Raw genomic sequence first — 24,328 nt, 5'->3', positions numbered from 1 at the left:
AAGTGTAAAGAGTTTTTTTTTTTTGCCCTAGGTTGTGCACATACTTGAGGTCTGCAAGTACATACATCCATACTTAGAGAATATGAAAAAGGCATCCACCAATGTCAAATGTAGTATAAAAAATACAGTTCTTTAAATCTTACATTAACTCACCTGCTGCAGCCTCTTTGTTTGCAAATAGTTTATTGTCAACTGCTAAACTTATGTCAAAGAACACTTCTTCTTCATCTCTGTCTGCATCAAACTATTTAAAAGACAAAAAGCAAAAGGAAATTTAGAAGTCAGACACATGGCTGAACGACAACATATAACATGATTTCTGACCCCAGGCATTCTTGATAGGAACCTTTCCATTTTTCTGTGTGCTCTCCATTGCTTTAGGTATGAATCGTTTTAATTCTCACTGAAAGCTAAACTAATTTTGTAAGCCATTTTGCCTATTTTAATAGCCTTTCAGGAACAGAAGCTCCAGTAAAATTTTTTTTCTCCCAGAGAACAAAGTTTCAAAGCAGAAAGTAAGACTAATAATGCATAATAAAGTAAAACTAGTAATGCCTAATAAAGTATGTTTGAAAGTCCCCAATTATATAGAGAAGTAAGCTTTTTTTTGCCCTTATATTAGCAGAAAGTGTATTGGCTGAGTTAGTAAATTAATCGTATCATGAAAGCAATGGCAAATAGTTAATTTCTTAAAATTTTAAACTCTTATCAGATATTCTGTCTTTTGCCTGAATCCCAATACTGATTCTCAGGAGTTGGTTTTTTTTCAGCTGTAACAGGTTCTTTTTATGGCCAGGTGATATGGTTGACAGTAGGTTTGTGGGTTTTATTATCATATTTATCAAGCTTTGTTCATTTGGCTTTCTTTGGAGGAGAAAAAACCCAAAAAAGCATATTTTATTACTGTCGCTCTGGGCTTTTTCTTATTTCCTGAATAATCCAGGTACATTACTGTGGAAGAAGAGAATGCTGTAACCTTAAGTTAGAGCTGCAAGCAAATAGTGGTCCCATCAAATGGCTGTCATTCAGTGCATGCCCCCCTTGGATAAGTGTCGCTATTTTCAGTCATTCTGTATCTTCAGTGTGGTGTGTTTTAGGATGCAGAATGAATCCCAGGGTGAAAAGCATTACACTGGAGATTACAAGCTCATGAATTTCAGTGGGCTTGCTCTTTCAGGTCTAAGACTGTTGAACGCCTTTTTTCAGATGTCTTGCCAATGTCTCACCTGTTTCACCATAAAACAATAGGCAGGGAAAAGCCATGGAGAGGATTCATAGACATGAAGTTGTTTTCCAGAATATAGCATGATACTTAATAAGCTAATTTTAGAGAGGTAACAAATTGCTTATCTAATACCCACCATGGCAAAATCAGTTATTACTCTTTTCATTATGCATTACGATGACTTATGTATTACCTATATTGCTTTAACTGTTCTGTCAACGGTAATGAAATTTGCTTTCTTATTGAAATTTCCATCAGCACCTCAAGGTAAACTCAGAGGCAAATATCAACCCAAGAGTAATTATTTAGATGTCAGAAATAACTAATAAAAAGGGATAGAACACCAAAGAGGCAAAGAATGAATTGGGCGCTTCTGGGAGGCCAGAGTATACTAGATAGAAGCAAACATTGTAGAAAGTTTGCTGTCAACAAGCTTAGCTCTCAACACCCATCTGAGTGCTCAAATCTTAATTGGTATTAGTCTTGATTTAAATGTCTAGTGTCTTAGTATTTGGCTTTATGCTTAGCTCAGCCATAGAGTTCATTTGAGTCATAGATGAGCCTTCTACAATTATCAATACATGGAGTTTCTGACTCTGACCCTGAGGACCACTCAGAAGTTCATCTTGTGGTGTAGCACAGTTGTCCATATGTCCTGGCAGATATTCTTGAGAAGTTCTTTTGCCATTCAGTGTCAATCAAATCTCAAAGGATTATTTTTTATTTATAAAGCAGAATTAAAAAAAAAATCTGTTTACCTATCAGAACGATCACATCTTAATTTGTTCTTATACAAGACTTAGTTTTGACCCAGGTCTCAAATGAAGCTCTTGAGCTGCTGTTGGGCAATTTATTATTGATGTGCACAAACAGCTTCGGAAGTTCCTTGTTGAGGAGAAAATATTATTAATCTCTGAATTCTTCTGCACTGGTCTGTCTCTGAGGAGTTGTGGGGATATGCTTTTCTTCTGTCACTCCTCAGTAAAAAATGTACAAATTTCACTAGATATTCTAGGGAAGATATATCATGTAATATGATGTTTGTGGGTATGTGTATGCAGAAAAAACAGGAAATCACCATCAGGTTGTGTCTGATCATTACTGTGTAGGTCACATCACACTTGGAGAGATGATAGGCTTGTTTTCTCATTAGTAGCATTCCTCTGAATAACCCAGTTTGCCATGAGGAAAACACTGATCATTCTCAAAATGTTCAGAAGGTTCCAGGAATTTGAAACATCAACTTCCTCCATTCAAAGAACACCAGCTGTGCTTCAGTACTCTGAAAAATCTGGGCTTTGTAATGAAAGCCTATATTGTCACCCAAAGAAAACCATTATTTGAAGCTTGCACATAGACTCAGTTTTCCCCTCACAAAATGAGAATTGTAATACCCTGAGCAACAGGAAGGCAAACCTGGCTTCCACAGAGAAAATATTTTTAAAAGAAACTAAGTAACCGTGTCAGTTCTGTACTTCATTGAATTGCTAAACATTTTAAAATTAAATCCTTTGATAATTATTGGAGGCTTGAATAAAACATAAAAGGTACTCAAACAACCTTATTCACAAAGAACAAACAGCAGTGGAACTTGTATTTTCTGCAGAACATGTTGAAATCAATAGGTTGCTTTCCCTACTGGAAACAAATCCTTACTTGCTTCAAAACGTAACCCTCTGCAACTAAAATCTCTCCTGGTATCTTTATGGATGGCTCAGTTTAATTATAGCCAAGGCTTTGTAGAAATAAAAAATTATGAAACATACCCCTGAAAGCATTTGCAATGCACAAGACCTATTAACTCTGTTGTTATCTGAATGGATAAGATCTTTAACAGTGATGCAGAAGCAAAGTCTCTCATCTGTCAGGTCAAAGGAGATTGAGGTCTGAACTGATTCTACAGTTTTTCCCTCAATGAGGCACTAGTAGGGTTTTTGTGCTTCACTATCTCTGTTCTGTTGGGGCAGGAAAAGGTGAGGGAGGATCTCGGAGTACAAGAGAATCACAACACTTTAAGAAATCAGCCTAAACCTCTGAGCCAAGAAGAAAGGTTTTGCAAACCTTTCTGAACTACATATAGGGGCTATGCTTGATAAGGGTCTAGTAAAGTCCTTCCCTTGCCCAACATGTGGAAGCTGCGGGGCAGCAATCTCCATGTCATTTTTGTGAGTGGTTCTGCTTCCAGGATTTATCTCCCTGTGATGAAGGAAAGTATGAGAGGCTTTTTCTACTTTCTCTCTCCTCAGTCAGTTCAATAATGGTGTTTCTGTGGGAGGAAGAGGTAATACAGCATTATTTGGAAAGATGTGAATTAACCACACCCACACACTGCAGTTACACCACATACTGTTCTGCTCCCACCTGGTTCGGGGAACAAATCTCAAGGATTAAAGTAGGAACAAGAACAGATCTCTGAAGTTTCCAAGATTTCCTTTTAGTTGAGTTTCAGACAGTTTTGCTTTGCTCTGACAGTGTGATTTAGTAATGAAATGAATAGATGACTAGTAGAAGTCATATACCTCAGTATACAGGGTCTTTTGGTTTTGGGGTTTTTTTGTAGTTGTTGGTTGGTTGGGTTTTTTTGGAAAGCTTATCCCTGTTTCACATGAATGTTGTTGAACTGGAAAATTTGATGCTGGCAAAGTGTTATATATAACAATGATGGAAAATATTTTCTAGGTCTTCTGTGTAGATAATTGCTCTAGGAAAGGCAGGCTGTACTTGCTGCTCTGACAGAAAATAAGTGTTTCTAAATAAGCACCCAACAAATCCCAGCCAACAGAAGGAGCTTTACAGAAAAATTGTCCACGCTGTTGAACATTGCTTGTTGAACTCACTTATTAATGATGATAGGTAGAGGTTTGGTAATACCATGTACTGAGTTAAAGTAAAACATGCACAGCTTCACTGGGGGGCAAGCATCACGGAAACTGCAGTTACCTAGATTTTGGGTGAGGGTGAAATCTTTCAGCCTGGTACTGCCCCCTGTGCACTGATTCACCCCCAGTGACACTGCTGGTCTTTGCAGCTGGTTTATCCAAAATGACAGCCCCAAAATGGGGGGAGGGGGGGAAATTCATAATAGCGCTTCAAATTGGAGTACAGAAAAACTAGAAAGAAATTTGGATGCAGCAAATTCTCAGGCAATTCCTGGTTTTGCACTTTGAAATATTTAGAAATGGAGAAAACATTAAAAAACCCTCTAGCAAATAGGTCTGGTTAAATAGTATTTGCAACAGTAGATGAAAATTTCCTCTATTTTAGAATGTGATGTATGTCAACAAAAAGAAAACAAGCCTTGTCCAAATTAAAATAGCAACGTTGGGCTAATTGCTCTATGGCAATATTCCCATCCACCTCAAAATCAAATAGGATTATAGGAATTGGATGATGAATGCTCTATTTCCTCTCCTTTCAGGCAAAGACTCCAACAATAACTGTAATTCATAGACGTCTGAGTGTTCTCTCAGTCCTTGAAACATATATTATGTCACTTGAAGAAATGCCCAAAATATTGCACATTTAAAGGTGATCTGATTATCAGACCCATTTGTTGCAAACAAGATGGTATTCGTATGTTCTCTTTTCCCCTCTTGGTCTCGCCTCAGTAGGAAGTTGTCACTTTGTCCTCAAGAGCAGTGCTAAGCATCTGAGCACCGCAGGTAATGCAGGTCAGGAAAAATATCCACCAAGCTGCTTTGAATTTTGGGGTGTTTTAAGTCACATCCTCAGTTTGGGACCTTTCTGTGGGGTTTGAATGATCTTTGGCTGTGGACAAAAAGCCATCAGACCTCTAGTCACACAAATAGGATAGGGGATTTTTTTTTCTCAAAGCAACTTTTGAAGGAAGATTTATAGTCAACAATTGAGTGACAAAAGTTGGGCTCTACTGCTTAGTCAGAGGGTCTAATTAGATGCACGAACAGGAATGCAGCATGTAAGCCAAGCGATAACATATGATAACATAACATCATAGAATTTGATGCAGGGGTGATAGCTCCTGGATGCTCAGTGCAGTGCTCATATCCACAGCTGATAAACTGCTAAGACTTCCAAGATGGGCTATGAGAATGATTACTAACTACCATGTCGATAATGGAAGAATAATTAAGGCTGAGATCAGAGAAGACTGAAACATGAATGTTTCCCGTACCTCTCCATGGGAAAGAAAAGTTTTAGAAGAAGTTGTTATATCCAGTGGATAAAACTATAAAATGCAAGGGTGAAAAGGCAGAAAAATTCAGAATTGAAGTAAGCAGCAAAATTAATTATGATGACGGTTTCTTTGTTGTTTAATTAATCATAACTGGCAATAGATTCCCTATGACTTCAAAATTTTAAAGACTATTCCTAAAAAGAAAAATAGTAATATATTCAAACAGGAATTAATTCAGGGAAGTCTGCAGTCTAAAAAACATTCTACATAGTCATAGCTGTCAATTCTGGCTTTATAAGCCATTTACCAGCTATGCCTGGAAGTGCAACTCAATCATTGTTTAGGAAATGGACACATCTTCCATATATTATCACCTGCAATAGAGGAATAGTTTATTTTTAAATTAAAAAAAAAAGGGAGGGTAAGCCACAAAAAAGAGAACATGGCTTCATGTTTCTTCATGCTTTCAGCAGAGATACCTAGTTTAGAAGTCAGATCGTACCACTGTCCTTCAAGTGTTGGCACTTTTTGGTTGAAAAGTTGACAGTCCCTTCCTTAGCTAGTAACAAAGAGATTCCTAAGACTGAGTAAGTTATAATGATTTTCAGGTCCCAGTGGCTACAACTGTGACAATAAAACCTCACTATTTTTATTCAGAGTGGTTTAGGTAAGGGTTTGCTCCTGAAAGAGTAAAAACTATTTTTATTTTACCCTTGGTAATACTAAAAGGTGAATTAAGACAGGTAATACTAAAAGGTGAATTAAGACACACACTCCAGCCTATAGGTGCTGCCTTAGAATTTTCAGACACACACAGAGAAATCCCTTTATTACTGTTGTTTCATTCCTAGTTTGCTTTGCATCATAATTGCAGGCTAATTGAGTTGTGCTGTTACTTCAAGGGAGCTGTGGAAAAGGGAAAAAAAAAATAAAATTGGCAACCTGGGAAAAAAAAGTAGCAAAATATGTGAGGAAAAATATGTAAGGTAGGATAATAACCATTGTGAAGGGAGGACAGGAAAAAGGAGTTGAAACCTCATATAGGAAAACTAATAAGCAAAGGAACTGAGGAATGATGCTGCTATGTATGGACAGGGAACTCAGGGAACGTTTCCCTATTATAAAGTGCTTTTAATGATGCTTTTTTTAAAAACAGACCACCACAAACAGAAAAAACCCCAAAACACCCCAAAGTGGGGGGTTGAGGGGGTGGGAAGGGAACACAGGAAACACATATTTCTTTGTAATCCGTTCTCCAGCTCTAATCTTTTTATATCAAATGCTCTGAAGTCTCAGTTTAATTTTTATATGATATTGTATCATGTACAGAAGAAAAACTACAACTGAAATTACATTAGAGCTCACCAGTGACTTATAAAAATATGCAATTGGCAGAGGTCATAAATTGGTATCAGACGAATTTAGAAAAGAAACCAAATTGAAGATTTTATCACCATAATTAAAATCCTAGAGAATACTCTATCTTATAAAAAATAAACCACTTAGCACCTTATTTTTTATCACAGGAGTTCCATAGAGGATTCATAAATCAATTCAGAATACTTCTACCATTAGACTTTCTCAAGTTCCACTTGTCATCCAAGTGTCTATTCCTATGAGTGCTACTTATAAATGAGCATGAGGGTGAACGTTCACCAGCCCTGAGTGGAGCTGACAGTTCTGTAGGGGCTGCTGCTAGCTTTTGTATATCCCGAGCTCATTTGCTCAAAATAGGTGTGATTGCCAACTGTGTAATTTTTGAGCATGAGGTGCATAGACAGAATCTAGCAAGGTAAAAAAAAATAAATTAAAATGAAACCATCAAATTCAAACATCTTCCAGTAACATTAGTGAGAACTGAAATAACCCTCAAAAAGAATAAATATACAGTTATAATGGAAAGTATCAGCTAATTTAACTGTCTTGTACCGCAAAATGTGAAAATACAAATATGTATACCAACACATCATACCTCCTCTGCTCCTCTAGAAAAAGATAAACCCTGAATAATGTATGGATTTTATTCCATCTGATATGAAATGCAAAAAAATATGTCATTCTGGTTAATTCCCTCAGTACCAAAGATGGTATCTTGGCATGTTTGTAGTTCAACTGCTAATCACCTCCCTTTTATTAATTTGGCAGTACATAAACAATGCTATTATTGTAAAAGAAAGGAGTTGGGGTTTTTTTGTTGTTCTTAAAGCAATTTTCTATTATTTTGTGTTAAAGTCAAGAACTTACTGCCAGCACCCATACTTGTAATATGGAGCAGTATGACACCAAGTAAATGGCATGTCTTAGAAACAATTAACAGTAACCAGAAGTAATAGCCTGTCTATGTAGGTTTATGTGGAGTAATAGCTTTTGATAGGCAGAACAAAGAAGTTCTATCTTCATGTTGTGATCATGTTGAGCAACACCCTGACTTATATCAGTTTTCAGCTGTTAAAAAGGAGCGCCTCAGGCAATGGGGTGGCAAGAGCTGATGGGCAAGACACCATGCAGTTACAGGCCCTTGTAGAGCAGAAAATGGCAAATGGAAGGAGAACTAGATTTGACTGGGGTGAGGGGAGAAATCAATAATTTGGTGGCACGGTAGGTAGAAAATTAATGAACTGGGGGAAAGCAATTACTTGTTTGGTGGGGAAGCTGATGGAGGCAGGGAGTGGTGCTGCAAAGTGGTATTGGAACATACATACTTCTCAATGCTCTGAGATGCAAAGCCTTCCTGTCTCCACAGATATTTCAGAGCACTGGCTGGCTAATTCTTTTCCCAATAAGGATATGCGTCTGGATGGCTGGTGACTGTTACATGGAAAGCAAATATATTGCTGTGTTATTTCTGAAATAATTTTTGCCTTGTGTTTTCCATTTCCTCAGAGGAACTCTGAGCTTTCAATTGGCATTGTCCTCCACTATATTTATGTATCTAACTTTTTAAAGCTGAGCTTAGTTTAGCATAGTCAGTAATAAACAAATCAAAATGTTTCAGCCATTTCTCTACATTACTATGAGCCCTACAATAAATATTCTAATACTCTCTGATGTCATCAGGAATCAGAACTGAATTAGGCAGCATATGTGTTAGTTCACATAAGGGATGTGATTTGTGCATTTCTGGTTTGGGTTACCTGCCTTCTTGATGTCTAGAATTAACTTTGCAAGTTATAGGTACAGCCAACATCTCTACATATAAACACTCTATGCATATTCACTTTGCAAATGATTGAAAACTTGCACTTTATATTACATCTGTTTGGCATATTCTATAGCAAAGGGACCTATATTAATTATTTTTGAAGATTACAAAGAAAGAGATGCTTTAGCACATGGACATGTAGAGACCTTTTCTAACTTGAAATCACAAACGCTTTTTCTTATTTCAAAAAATATGCATTCCAACATTGAGGTAGTTTTCATTATGCATTTACTTTTTAAAGAAAATTCCCTTTAAAGAGGCAAATGGTATTACAAAGAAATGGAACAGTGGGGTCAAGAATCAAGACAGATCGCTACTGAAGAACTTGAATGGAAAACTGAATTACAGTCTGAGTTAGGAGATGCTCCATGATTTGTTACTCTGTTTCTGCAGAACCCAGGAAAACATTCAGCCTGAGGGAGAGATCATCTTACTCTCACCTCCACTGGATGTAGAATAAATTGTTTGATTTTTACTTTAATGCATCTAACCCTAAAGGAAGGGGAAAGACATAATTGATTACAGAGAATCTGGTATTATTGGATGCTCTCCAAATCCTCATACAGGTTTAGCAGCCTTCTGTATTTCAGCTTGCAGTATTTTTTTTCCTCTTACATTACTGGAGCTCACAGTGATGCTGCAAATTATGAGGCATTAATATAAAATTCAGCATTCTGAAACCAAGACAAAGGGCAGAGCAGTGCAAACAAGTTGTATGATTCTCAGCCAGTAACATCGGTAGTTGTCAGTTTGTTATATCCAGCTCGGTGACATTACAGAAACCTCGAGTCACCCAACTTTTCCTCAAATGCCTTTGATTTGCCATTCCACAGCAATCCTGCTTGTCCTCCAGTAGTTTTTATTCCATCTTTATCTAGGAATACTTCTGGTGGGGCTTGGATGTGTCCTTCAGAACTTCCTGGGAGCTCACCCTATTTCATGTAGACTAAGCAACTCTTTGGGAAGCAATCTGGTAAGGACCAATTGCTACAGTGTAATTCTCCTATTTCCTCCAGTACCACATGGTCAGGTACTGGAATGTTCCCGTTCCCAGAGCACCCATCTCAGTGAATCAGCTCTGATTATTAATATGTTCAAATAAATGCTTTCTTCAATATCTATTTATTTTTAATATTGAGTGCAACAGTGCTGCTTAGAGGATATGAGCACTAAAGCTACAAGACATGTAGCTAGATTTTTCTGAATTAAATTTATAAAAAATTAGCATTTTCCCCTGCCTGTACTGCTCCTGAAGCTCCTGCATCACTGTCTCTTTTGTTTAACAAAACCAAATTCCTTTCTAGCATCAGGTCCTACAGTATGTAGAGGACAGGGACAGTTGGACTTGATGATCTTAAAGGTCTTTTCCAACCTAGTCATTGTCCTTGTCTGTGATCCCAGGCAGGCACCCCAAATAAATGCAGCAACACCGGTTTTTCAGAAAAGGCGCATGTAAGCTACAACTGTCATCCAAATAAGGCAGCTAAACCAAATTTCAGATAAATTTAGAAATAAAAGACATTTTTTCTTATGGATACTATTTTCTTCCAGTGATAGTTTGCACTTCGTTTCAATGAAAAACATTGAAACAGCTGCCAAATGCACCAAATATTTACCTTTCAAGATCACCAGCATTTCTTCTGTTAGCTTTCATGGCAGAGATTCTGAACAGAAAAATACTAAAAGATTATAGATTGGTCTTTTTCCATTAGATTTGCCATTTGTAGCTGTCTAAGACAATATAGATTGTTTCATTTGCAATATTTGCAGTTATTCAAAGTGGAATTTCAGATTGTAAGAACTAGAATATTTGAAAATTACTAGCTCTTCTTCTTCCCCTAGAAGACAAAACCAAATTTTACTTCCTAGCCAACCAGTTCCTGTGCATATAAATAAATTCTGACCCAGGATAAGCAGAGTTTCCAGTAGTGGTGTCTATATTAAACTTCCTAAATGGCAATGGAATCCTTGATAATAAGCACTTCCTTGGTCATCTTGAGCTGAAGAGTTCTACATTTCAATGAAATGTATTATTTATCTCTAAAAGCATGACTCACACCAAACTTGGGATAATATTCAGTAAATGTCAGTTTGAGTTCAGGGTAGGCTCATAAAACCAACTTCCAATTACGCTGCCTCAGGAAGGACATGACTTTGTTTCCTGCAGCAAGTGAGTGCACTGCTATTTTAATTTCTGTACCAGAAAGTTCTGTTTAGCTGTCTAAATTACTGGAGCATGTTGTTTCAGAGCACAAAGGAGACTATTTGATTTATAAAAGAAAGCGGCAAGCTAAGGAGATACTGACAGAAACTATTGCTTTATTCATTGCAGACTATGACATCCTTGCATCTAGCACGTATTTTTTGGAAACAAATGTAGGACAAAATCCCACATGATTATGTAGACTGAAAACATTTTTTAAATATCCAACAAAAAAGTGGATCTGATTGACATAATTTATTTAACTTTTCAATAGCTTTTGACAATACTTTTACCCAGAGGCTATTAAATGAAACACAATTTTAGAGAAACACTAAAAAATAAGAGGCATTTTTTTATTAAAAATAAAAGAGGCATGAGAAATGTCCAAGGGTTGTGCTGTCAAATAAGTAGTACAGAAAATGGCCACTATATTGATCAAAGAAATAGAAAGTACCAATCAGAAATCTCAAGCAGCTCACTTACCTTGACTAGGAAAATTAAGTCTGGGAAGGGTTAAGAATATTGTCAAGAAATGCATGTAATGTGACAATAGTCTGTGTTGCAGGAGAAAAATGAAAACAACCCACCACCAAAAAACCCAAGAAAGACAGAAATGATGCCTCCACAATTTTTCTTCTGTTACCATTCCATAACTTCACCTTTGGCTATCTGCTACCAGTTTGAGCTAAGGGAATTGCAGAATTCCTGAAACTCTAATACATCTTCGAGATATCCGTAATTCTTTGCAAAAGCAAGTCAAACAATTTGTATTGAGTATTTATACAACATTATCTACAAAAACTGCTATAACTGATCATTGCTGCAATTTTCAGAAAATTGGGACTTCTGATACACTAAATCAGAATCCACTTCACGTTTACTTAAACAGTAATTACTATATGAACTGGGGGTCTTCTCCATATTAAAGTAGCACACAGCTAGTATTTGCTATCACTGCAGCTCCTTCATCTTTGCTATACTTTTTCGTTTGATGAGACTGTATCATGGTGTGTCTCACACTATGGTTGTTTGCAATGTTATCACACAAAATGGCAGACAAATACCTGTGAGTATGTACCTTTCCATCTGCTGCCTAGGACTACTATGGGATTTTTTGGACTGTTTCAACCCCAGATTATTTTAGCAGAATACTCTCAATATTACAGTTGTACAATTATATTAATTTCTACTGGGATTATGGCAAAGCATGGGCAGCAAATTAGAAAATCAGGTGTTCTTACTTTTGTAATATGTCAGCTCAAAGTGTACAGAAGGTGTACCCCTTTCAACATTCACAAGCATAGTACTGACTACAATTCAAACTGTTGCTAGAAATAATAGCTATTTTGAACATTTAACACTTATTCATTCTTTTTCATTTACCTTAGCATAATGAATGTTTGATTTATGGTTGCCTTTCTCCTATTTCTGAAATTTTACTATTGATAGAGTTATTAAAACCATTCATGCTATCCAGACAGAGTGAATGGCATAGGCTCTGACACACTTATGGACCCTGGAAAATTGGTTTAGTTTGGATTCAGGATAGGCTTTAGGAGAAACATTGGTTTAATTGCATTTTCTGCTTCTAAACATTTAAGGAACAGCTATACAATTATGACTAAATATTAATGCATGTTTATGCTAATAATTGAAAATGACTTGGGTATAAGCTTGTGGAAGCACTGTTTAAAGCAACTCAAGGTGTAAACAGGAATTCTTGTGTGTTTCTTAGAAACAAAGATATGAGAAATGAGATATATATGACAGTTCCTAAGATTATCTATAGTTCATATTGATCAAGATGCTCTGAAAAGTCGTAAAGTGAATGTGTACAAGCAATTTGAATATAGTCAGTAAATTAAGGAAGTGTTAATATGCAATTTTTATAAGGGTAGAACAAGTTTATTATTAAGTATTGTGATGTTTAATTAATTTGATGCAAGGCTTAAAGATAGCTTTTACTGCATATTTTGCTGTTCAAGATTTTAATTAAAGAAAAGCCATTCAAGAAAATGCAGATTTCATTACATTTGCAGCAGAATTACTTCAAGTAAAAAAATAAGATAGTGTGAATACACCTCCATTTTTTTTTGCTTACAGAAGGGATTGGAGGGTATTTTAGGTTCCCCACACTCCTCTTGTGGTTTAAGCCATAGTGAGATAGAAAACAATGTATTTTAAATATTTCTTTCCATTTCTATTTTTTTTTTTTTTGGTCTTAATTCTGAATAGAATTGCTTGGGTAATCTTACAGTAAAAATCTTTTTTAAAAAAAGTAATTTCAGATTCTCTTTAGCCTGAATCTGTTAGGTTAATTTGTTTTTCTGACATTCATGGCTACCTGTCCCATCTTTAAGTAATATAATACATGACATTGCACTGTGCACATAGGCAAATTAATTTTGGGGTCTCACCAAACAGATCTTAATTATTAATCATCAATACAGTTCCAATTCCTTCCTTTTGCATATTGTAAAACTTACTGGATCTTCTAAGTCTTATGGAGTATTATATCAAAGGAAATTCCTTTTTTTTTCATTCTAAGGCACATAGTCTTCTCCAATGGGTATGATAAATGTTAAGCAGGAAGTATCAGACTCTCTAAAAGAGGACTTGTTATAATTTATAGAACAAAGACAAGATTTGCAGAACTTTCAAGACAGTTCAGATTTTCTAGTTCTTAAAACTAGTTTTCAGAGTCTCAAGTTGAAACAATGACAGCATTCCATACAGTTAGTATGGCTAAGGAGGAAAGGAAAGTTTCCTTTAGCTTGGTCTATAGTGAAGCTTTTGGAAGTCGCTGTCCAAACTTCCAAAGAAGTGAAATGTCTGATTTTTTCAGAGCAGTCTATACTGTAAAAGGAAACAAAACTAATTTAGACACAGTTCCTAATCATTTGCAAAGCTTACTTTATATTAGAAGTTTTCAAGGGGAGATGGGGAATTGACTAAACACAATCATCAAACAAAAAGTCTACACTGAACAAACCAGGTCCCATTTCCAAAAAACCCTCCGTTGGGTCATAGGATGTAGCTGACATCCTCCTGCCTCCAACATGGGAAGTGGGTGTCTACAGAGAGCTCGTTTATATATGCTGGCTCTGCAAGGAATTGTTTTATTCTGCAAAGGGTTTCCTATCTGTCCTTCTCTGAGCTGTACAACTTCTATAAATACAGAGTCACTTAGGCAGAGTGTGACACTCTCTACACACTTATGTCCCATCCTTACTCTGGTGAATAAATTATTGCAAGTTTCTTTCCCAGTTTAAGACTTTATCCTTTTTCATTCTCATGCCAAATTGTGCACTTTGAAAAGGTTAGATTTAGGTCTTGTTTCATATCTTAAATTTCATTTGTCTTTCAGTAAAACTTTTTTCAGGGGCCTTTTTTGTGTGTGTCTGTGTGTGTGTGTGTGTGTTCTGTTTTTAAACCAGCAAAGTTCACCCTGCTTGTGCAACTCATGTGGGAAAAAGGATTTTTGCTTATTTTTTTCCTAATTCTTCTCAATGTAAAAGAGCAACTGTAACTCTTAACATATCTTGTAAATACTAATTCTTTATCACAATTGGGTTCGAACAAATCATTGTGCAGCCTTAACAAGTAACTATCAAATAAATTGTACTGAAAGTTCTACCATAAATGGTTGTTGAGCTAGAGGGTCTAATAGAGGCATCTTTCCACCAGAGACTGGCGTGGTCTCCGTTACCAAGCCCTACCTTCACATATGTGAGAATATCCAGATATGTTTAACTTACTCTGTATCATGCTCACACCACTAAATTTAGTGATTTTTCTAAGGAGTGGTCTCCTGGCTATCATTCCAGGATATAATGAATCGTTCTTAAAACCAAGCTCATAGCAGAATTCACACGGTTGCTGACCCTCTTTCTAAAGTTCGAGAGATATGAAATAACATGAATTGCATAAATGAAGAAAAGCCTTTCTTCACAGTACTGGAATTGAGTTCATTTTTCCTTGCACCTCCATGAACAGGGTCAGAGATGAAAGCTAAAGTACCCACAAAACCTTTAACAGCCATTACAGCCACCTGAGGCTACATACGTAGCCTGGAGGACAGCAGAGAGAATGTTCTTGTAAAAGAAACAGAAATGAGCTGCCTTGGGTTTATGTGGATCTGTATTACATAGAACCTGTAGAGTGAGATTCTTGCAATACAGTGCAGATACAAAAAGGATTACTGGATTTTTTTTTCCTGTGTATTAACAACTGATAAATTTAATAAGCAACTCCACTAAAAACCATATTGCCCACATTCTAGGATACTTTTTAGTACAGACTCTGCACATATACTGAAGCCTGTTGTTTTCAGTAGAGCAGACAAAAAATTACAGAAGGTAGGACACAGGAGGAAACTAGGGAGATGACATCAGCATTACAAAATTTTTATTATTAGCAAAACACAGTGGATGGTAGAATGCAAGAAAAGGCAAGACTTGTTATGCTAGATAGAGCAGAGAATTTTGAAGTACTGGTATTGAAAATGGGAATGTGAATCTTCCATCTGACATCCTGGTTAAGACAGGAGGTGCAGTACAGTAGAGGACATAATGGAAAAAATCGCTAAGATTTGCCTAAACAAATGTAATTTTAGCAATTATATTTTAACAAAAAGAATCAAGGGATAATGTATGTATGAACAATCTTAGATATATAAATAACTGATTATAGCAAGTTACAGCAAGAAGATGCCACATTTTGTGCATTAAGTCCTCTATTTGCTATACTGTGGCTGGCATGAATGACCATGTTGGCATAAAAAGAGATGAACAATTGAGAATGGAGACAACAGCTCTTCCTTCACAGAAAATTACAATGATAGTTGTGATTGCAGTGTTACAGTCATGTCTTGTGAGGCTTCCTTTCCTATTCTGTTATTTAAGTAGACTACTGAATTGCAGAATGGGATAAGGTGACAACAAAGCGTACAGATAGTTATGTTCACTGGCCATTAATGAAACAAACTGCAGCCCTGTATCAGATGGAATGGTGCAAATGTTAACCCTCAGAGCAGGAAGGATGATAATTCTGCAAGAGGATAAAGGAAATATGCTTAGTTATAGCAAAGCCAAACTGCAAAGGATCCACAAGAGAGTCTTTGCTAAGAATTTTAGGTTATATCTATGTGATACAAGGCAACATAGTGCAGAGATGTTTGTGCTAATACTAAATGATATACCACAGTTATAAGGAACAAAATAGCTGTGATTTTATGAAGCAAGGATATATAACTTCACGGAAGTGCTGAGTTAACACCATAGTGGTGCTTCCTAATTCTGAAGTATTTCATACCTCAAAGCACTAGTTCATAGATATTCTTTAGTTGCATTAGAAAAAAAAGTCCTCCCAAGAGTTTTCAGAAACATTCAAAAGGATATTCTGCAAAGGGGAAGATGGGCTAGGAGGAGGCTATAGTCCTTACTTTAGTACTCCCTGGTGGTGTGTGTTCCCAAGACACACAACAGATGAGTAGCTCTTCAGCTTTCTTAAAAACATTTAACAATTGCAAATGATTCAGGAAATAAGGATGTTAAATACTGAAACTGTAGGGCATGAGCTGCCAGATGTAGTAAAATTTCAATAGGACTGTGTCAGGAGCTGAAAGATCATCCTGATTCTACCGACTCAAATTGCATGAGTTGATATCCAAAATTTTTCCATCAAATTGCAGCATAAAATCAGGAAGTTGTTGACTATAAACTTTTCACAAGGAAGATCCACCAGTGGTAAGCAGAGCTGGAAATCACTAATGGAACATTTGGTAAGAACGTGGTATTTTAACATTACAGCAAAGCTGAAATGGAGTTTTACTGCTTCTGCTGGATGTTCTCAACAACAGGTGTAGTGGTTTACTATAGGAAAGTTTGCTTATGGATACCAACTGTTCCTGTGCGATATAAAAGGACATCCCAGAGGTGAGGCTTTTTTCCCAGGCTGGTTTCTTAATATGTTTCCTCTAACTAAGGAAAATTAATATTCTTTAAGCCTCACTTTAACCACAAAAAGAAAATGAGAAGCTCATATTCATCCAAAGGGCACAACTTAATTACCTTAAGATGAACTGTTAAAACAACTTGAAGAATATGTAGGGCATATTATTTTAAGTTTCTTACAGTTCATTTCTCTGCTTGGTAACTTCTCTTAATTACTTGTCTCAGCTTCAGCTTCAGATCTGTAAAAAAACTTTCTTAATTTTAAATATGGATCAGCTTTCACAGTGCCAGAAATGGGTAAATCTGGACCAGTATGGATGACAGAAACAGCATCCCCTCTCTCTGGACTTGCTAAATCAGCTCAACTCATGCATTAATTAATGGGTAAATCTCTAGCCAGACTTCTTAGAGTTTATTTCTCTTTTTCAAAGAGTACTTCTTTATTCAAACTACTGGAGGTACAGGGGGCAAATCCAAATTTTAAAAGTTGATATTTATTTAAATAGCCATGCTTCCAACGTTAAAAAAGGACATATTGTTGCACCAATGCTATTCACCTCAGCGATGAATTTCCACCCTCAAGGTTTCTCTGCATGCTTGCAAATATGCACAGATGGCAAGTTTCCAAGCCTGGTCATTCTCTGGCAGGCATTAATGTTTCTGATATACTTAACTTGTTGACATAAATCATACAATCAGAGGCTGAAAATATTTTGAAGCTTGGAAAGTGTGTGTTACGCACATGCTTCCACATACGCACAAATTACTCCTCTATCTCACATACAAAATGTACATATATCTACAGTTTTAGACACATTTCTATATAAGTTTCACTTATATGCTTTCTTTTGTATGTTCTTCAAAACACTTTACAAAGCAGTAACACAAAAGTAGGGTTGAGATACAGTGTAGAACCATAGCAGTGACGCATAAACTTTCTCTAGTTCATCAGTTCCACAGGAAATAGTTCCAGGTTCTTTCTCATATCCCAATATTTCTGTGAACGTATCAAACGTGTTAGTAATTATTTCCTATTCTACATCTCATTTTCCTTGTAGAGAATTTTTTTCATTACTAGATAAGCATATACATTCACAGAGCCAGATAATATTTAGGAACTATGCAACAAAACAGGGAAGACTGAATCTCAAACAAAACGTCTGGTCTTGAGGTTTCCACAAATAGCCTACATTCTTTATCTCATTTGAAATGTTCCTAAAACACTGAAGTTTTGTGCAAGCTGACATTCAAAGCTAACTGACTGCCCCTTTACACCCCTACTTGGTCATGCCCAAGAAACCAGAAGTACCCTGAAAAGCCACCCTAGTAATCATGTTATAAGCACATATAACATGTCCCCAGAAGAATGTGCTTGTGACCGCTGTATTTTTAATACAACTGAGAGGCATTTTAAAATATATTGGTGGCATTCAGCTAATTAATGGGAAATCTCAGTTCAGTACTGTCTACAAAGCAAAGCAAGTTCATTCCCACATATGTGACTTGTGGGGAGAAAAGCTGTGCTCAGATGCAGACATGGCTAGGTTTGAGTGAAACCATTCCTGCTAAGTCTGTATAATTTTGCAGCCAAAAATGCAAGATCCAAGGCATCAGATGGCATGTAAATGAGATCCTGAGCCTGCAGCAGAGACGTGAGAGCACACGGGGGAGGTGGTGGCTAACAGTCTCTATTCCTAGCGTTACTTCAGAGAAGGGGGTGTAGGGTTTTTTTTAATTTTCCTTTTAAAGATTGTTTAGTGCAAAACTGCATAGATGTTAGCAAGTATCACCACTGTAAAAACAAGAGCAGCTAGTCATTCTGTGTTCTGCCAGACCAGATGCATGTTCCTCCACTGAGAAGAAGATTCTTGGAGCTGGGTTCAGGTTTGGGAGAAGTGCCTGGCAGTGGCTATCAGGTCCTGGAAACAGAATGGAGGTTCACATCGTGCTTTTGTGTAACAGCTTGCTATAAAATCTGCATTTCATTGTTGCTGAAAGGGGAATGTAGGACCCACATTTGTCTGGGGAGGGGACAAGATTTAAAGGAGTAACTGGTAACTGAAAGTCCTATGGAATCAGTATTCACACTTAGATAAAGAAATAAACAGCCCAAACCAAAACCTCAAGCTGGACAGCTGTATGGTAGCACAGAACCTTTAGAAATGGATTACAACTGGTATTTTCATCAGCGTATTGTTAAGTCCCAGACTGTAGCTCAAGTTCATGTCACCGTGCGGTGCTATAGCAAAATTCCTTTTTTAACCAAATCAAGAGAAAAATTTATATAACATGGGTCCTTGGGGAATTTTTCTGTGACAGTTGACAGCCATTAGGCTTGGTTGATGCTAATGAGGGCAGACAGCTATATAAGTTATTTCCCTCACATGCAACTATTTAACTTCTAAATTTGTGCTCAAAATCCATTTCCGGCTTCAGCTGCTTTTTCTGGGTTCTCTTTACTCCTCTGACTAATCTGAATGTCATTTTAATGTTGTGCATAGGCATGGTAAATTCCCTAAAAGGACAAGCGAGACAATAAATATACCAGTAAAATCAGCATTTGATGCCACAGGATGCTGCCCTGTCCTGGCTATTTAAATAAGGTCCAGAGACTTCTTTTAATATTTAGCATTTCTGTCTCACTAAAGCCAGTTGGGTTTGTTTGTCTTGTTTTTTAATACACACAGACTTTTTAACACTACAAGGTTGACTCTTCTCCCCTCTACTCTGCCCTGGGGAGACTGCACCTGGAATATTGTGTTCATTTCTGGGCCACCAAGGTGATTAATGGAGTGAAACACCTTCCTACAGAGGAAAGGCTGAGGGATCTGGGCCTCTTTATCTTGGAGAAGAGGAGACTAAGGGGTGACCTCATTAATGGTTATACATATAAAGAGCAAGAAGCAGGAGCATGGAGCCAGGCTCTTCTCAGTGATGGCCAGCAATAGGGCAAGGGGCAATGGGTACAAGCTGGAGCATAGGAAGCTCCATGTTAATGTAAGGAGAAACTTTTTCACTGTGAGGGTGATGGAGCACTGGGACAGGCTGCCCAGAGAGGTTGTGGAGTCTCTTCTGGAGACATTCAAAACCTGCCTGGATGTGTTACTGTGTGATTTAGTCTGGGTGATCCTGCTCTGACAGGGGGGTTGGACTAGATGATCTTTCGAGATCCCTTCCAACTCCTAACATTCTGTGGTTCTGTGACACAGAAGCACTATGTTTATGTAAAATTATTATAAATAAGGCAGGCTGGGCCTAATCCTGTTTGTACTGAGAGATACTTTCACTGCTATGATGCCTGGCTCTGTGATTTTTTTTCTGCCTGGACCAATGGATATGTTCTACAATGAACTAAGCCCTATGAGAACAGCTTTAATAACTGTGACTGACTTTTGTAACCTGATGATCTTTCCAATGACTATATCAGTATCTATACCAGATTAGAGTCCAGATAAAGTGAAGATAGAGAGATCCCTTTCAAAATAACCAACAGCTGTGTGATATTGCTGGTATAGGAATAGCAGAGATTTAAAATCCATCTGAATAAGGCAGAGTAGAAACTTGAAGTTTAATTGCCTTTTCCGTTCCACCGAACTTCTCCTCTATCTGATGCTCTTCCCACAGCTAGTTTTGTCTTGATACAAATAACTATTTTCTGGAATACAGATTATTTGGAGATACAAATCCTGCATATTACCTTGCTGCCCTCACTTCTAATTTTTCTTCTACCAAAAAACCAGCAGTAAAAACAGCATTGTCAAAATTTTTACTTTGCTGAATATGGACGATTGCCACCAGTAGCTTCATTGTATGAAAATTAGCCATAATTCTTTCTTGCATTTTCCTCAGTGAATTAGCAGTAAAAAGGAGTACAACTCTGGTATTTCTCACTGTGTGGGCACCATCTACTATTCTCTGAATTCTCATTCCTTTCTCACCAGAATATAGCTCATCCCTATGACTGAGAACAACATAACTGAGTCAGTCGAGCTGAAAAAATACCAAACATTTCTTCTAGGCAAAGAGGCTGCTTTCTGTGAGATATTTTGTTTATGCCTTAGAGTTAGGGACATTATGATACAAGTGCTACAATGGTTTGTTCATTATGCTTTGTATTGGTGTTTTTTTTTTAAATTTCCCTGCAGTAGGTTGAATTACATCTGATGGGATGTAAATGAAAATGAAAAAGTTTCCTAGTTAGAATAATTTTCCTTCTCAGTAATTTATTCAAAGGGCAGTGAATGTATTTTCTTGAACTTTATCCCACAGTTCTTAAGGGCTAGGTAGTTCATACAGCAGGTGTAATAATGATGAAACATCAATATAATGTCCAGGATAAAAATGTATTTTTAATTTAACAAAACAGTAAAACAGTTTTCAGTTACATTTTCTAGGTGATTCTTTCTAGGTGAACGTAAACTCCTTTAATAGTATCTCCTTTAACAGTAAGTTCTCACCAGACAACAAATATGTGCTGGACCAGAACTTCAGCTAACACAAACCAATTTTCTCTTGAAACACAGTTTCTCTAGGCTGGTGCCAGGGTTGGGGATAGGGAGAAGGATTAACTTTTATTATTTGTAACTCACAGCACATTTTTCCAGAGCAAGCTAGCTCACTCTCACAAAACATTAAAAGCATTAAAGTACATTATTAACATAAGGATTAGTCTGGGGCTTTTTTCCCCTTTATTAGCCTTTTCCATTACTATCTAACTTTAAAAAAGAGAGAAAGAAAAAAGAGAAAGGGAAACCCTTATAAATCATTGTTAGAAACTGAATTTGTACCATACTGTATCTCCAGGACTATTTTAGCCAAAATAACAAAGTATCTAACAACAGTTCTCATAGGTGAATATGAACCACCTGTGTTTTTAATTGAACAGTGGGTACTGTGTAGAACTTTGCAGTTCATGGACCCTTTTGTTTTGAAGTAATCTACTCATGACCTTACCTGAACAGTAGCCTTGGTTTATTGGGCATGGCTGTGTACATAACTGCTAAATGGCAGGAAGGATATGGGAATAGATTGAGCTGTGTTCAGAACTGAAGTCTGCTGATATACATTAGAGTACTTGCAGAAGCATTTACATTATCTCCTTTTTATAGTTTAATCTAACATTTTCCCCCTCCCAGTAATTTGTGGCTTAGTTATCGTCCAGATAAACAACAAAAAATGCTCTAAGATTTTGGAAAAGTTACTGGTATAAGAAGTGCTAGCATATACATCTATTTATATACTCCTTGCCCAATATTGTGACATCTATTACTATTCAGATACCTTCTGAAATCAAATTTGACTTAAACCAGGTTTTGTTAGACCTACTGAGAAAAGACCTTTGCTAGAATTTTAAACACAGACTGTGTGTTCATGAAAATATTAGATATTTCCTTCTCTTTCTTGGTTATAATGAAGTTTACAGATCTGTTCAATTTGAACAACAATGACAAAATTTTGGATATTCCAACTTTGTTATTTCAAAGGCGTTTTTCAGAAAGGACAGAGTTGTATCTTCCTGTTTCTCAGAAGTTCTGTAGCTGGGCCTTCACTTCTTTCCTTGAGACCAGAAACCTGGATCAGACTCTGAGAGCAGGGATACCATGTACAGACTGAAAATATAAGGCATACAGAGTAGCAAACACGTGTAAGCGATGTACTGTATAAAATTATCAAAGATGAAGGGTGGAAAAAAAGATGAAGGGAAAGAATTACACCTCAGTAACCTAACCAATAAGACCTGAAATAAAAAATGTGATTTTTATTTCTTTATTTCCAAAATATGTCAAGAACAGAATGGAATAAATGTTGGAGCAGGAAAATTATTACTCTTTGGGAATAGAGATTTTTATTTTCTTACTCATACAGTGCCTAACAGTGGATTATAATTATATCAAATACCTGCTCATTAATCATGTTTAGTTAGATTTCAGTGAATTTTTCTTTTGGTATGTTTACTCATGAAGAACAATATATTTAAGTATATGTTTAAAATTTGAGTAGTGAATAGAGTTGTGGTGCAGGGTAGATTTAGATTTAGAGCTTTGAATAGCACTGACAAGATGCAGATAGGCGGTTAAGAAAAATGTAATTTTTTTTTCCCCCTCCTGGTCAACACTGACCTTGGCTGATCTTGCCTCAAGGATTGACTCCTCTAGTGTAGGGTAGTGTAATTCTATTTTATGCTCTTCTAGTTCTTATACTGTTCTCGTTTGCATAATATTTCAATGCCTTCCAGGTTCAAAGTTATAATCAGTAGGATAACTGTCATTTTTGTTCTTGCATCCTCCTTCTGTAGGGAAGAGTGTGCACAAGTGCATCAATGTATGTAGAAGTGTTAATATTACGTGTGCTACATAGATGTATACTAGTAAAGGCAAACTGAAGATACAAGGGTTCCACCAGGAGAAGGTGGTGATGAAGAGTGCAGTGGTTCTTGGATCCTATGGCTTTATAAGAAAACTATGTCTTTTCCACTGATGAAAGGCTATGAAAAATTACATGATTTCTGTCCCAAAACCAAAAGAAAGCTCAAGTTCATCAGTGAATAAGACAATGGGATCAAAGCCATTTGGATTAAGAAAACATCTATTATCTTCATTGATGTTTGCTTAAAGGAATAGGACAGGAAGATGGTGGAAACATCCCTAGATTTCCCATTGGACAAAAAAATTCCTAACAAAATGAACATATAAATAGAAATGATGTTGTCAGAAGAATGTAAAAATTCTATAGATAATGCTGATCTATAAAGTCAGCACTAAGAAAACAAAAAATGGTAACAAAAAAACCTTTTTTAAGAGACATTACTTTATACAAGTTGCTCTAATAATACGTAGTTTTCTATGTGGAGTTAGCATATGCTTCCTCTGCTTCAAGGTCATGTGTTATTAAAGAATGCCCTTTTGTAGAAATTTTTTGTTGCTTTCTTGCTATGGAGTATGCATGCTAATCTCTTCTTATTACTCCTTTCCCAGATACTCCATTTTCTTTTATACACCACTAATTTAGTTGCCTTGGGCAACTGCAAAACGTATCTTCTGTATGCAATGAAATTCTATGGAAATGAGGTCTGGCATATGTATTCTTTAACATCTACAGAAAGGGATCCTTTTATCCCCTGGCCATAAAAATTATTCACATATCTAATTCTCAGGACTTGGTTTTACTAAAGCATCCTGATTTTGCAACAAGAGAAACACAATTACACTGTAGGAGCTCTAATGACAGGTGAACGTTTCCTTCCCAAACTCTAATCTTCTTCTACCCCGATGTAAATCTAGAGTATTTTCTAGATTTCTTTGAAATTATATTAATACACAGTAGATACCATATTGTTAACTAGTAAGTTAAATCTTATAGATTTTTTTCATTTTACAAACTACTTTGACATATTGCCAAGTTAGTGCTTTCTGCACATGTTGTTTCCTTGTCCTGCAGTGGACGGTATTGCATGCCATGATACCATTTTCACATTTCCCTACCCATCCCAAACATCTGATTTCTTCAAAAAGAAAAAAAGTTAAATAATATGAACACTGCAATTTAAATTACCTTTAGAACTTTTGAGAAGCTGAGCTAAAAAATAGAA

At 36.5% G+C, this 24,328-nt stretch overlaps 1 protein-coding gene across 1 annotated transcript in view; it reads right to left on the bottom strand.

Annotated features, from left to right (window-relative positions):
- The window catches only part of AK5 (adenylate kinase 5), a gene marked incomplete at both ends in the record, with an annotated part of 88,782 nt that overhangs the window by 42,705 nt on the left and 21,749 nt on the right, over nt 1-24,328 (bottom strand). The window contains one exon of the mRNA XM_084266352.1: nt 154-244. Within this exon, the coding sequence (XP_084122478.1) occupies nt 154-244 (91 nt within the window). The remainder of the gene's footprint in view (nt 1-153; nt 245-24,328) is intronic.

The sequence above is a fragment of the Gallinula chloropus genome (genome assembly GCF_964237585.1).
Source record: "Gallinula chloropus genome assembly, chromosome: 6".
Classification (NCBI taxonomy): Eukaryota; Metazoa; Chordata; class Aves; order Gruiformes; family Rallidae; genus Gallinula; species Gallinula chloropus.
The sequence above is the reverse complement of the archived record's forward strand: the minus strand, read 5'-3'. Positions and strand labels throughout refer to the sequence as shown.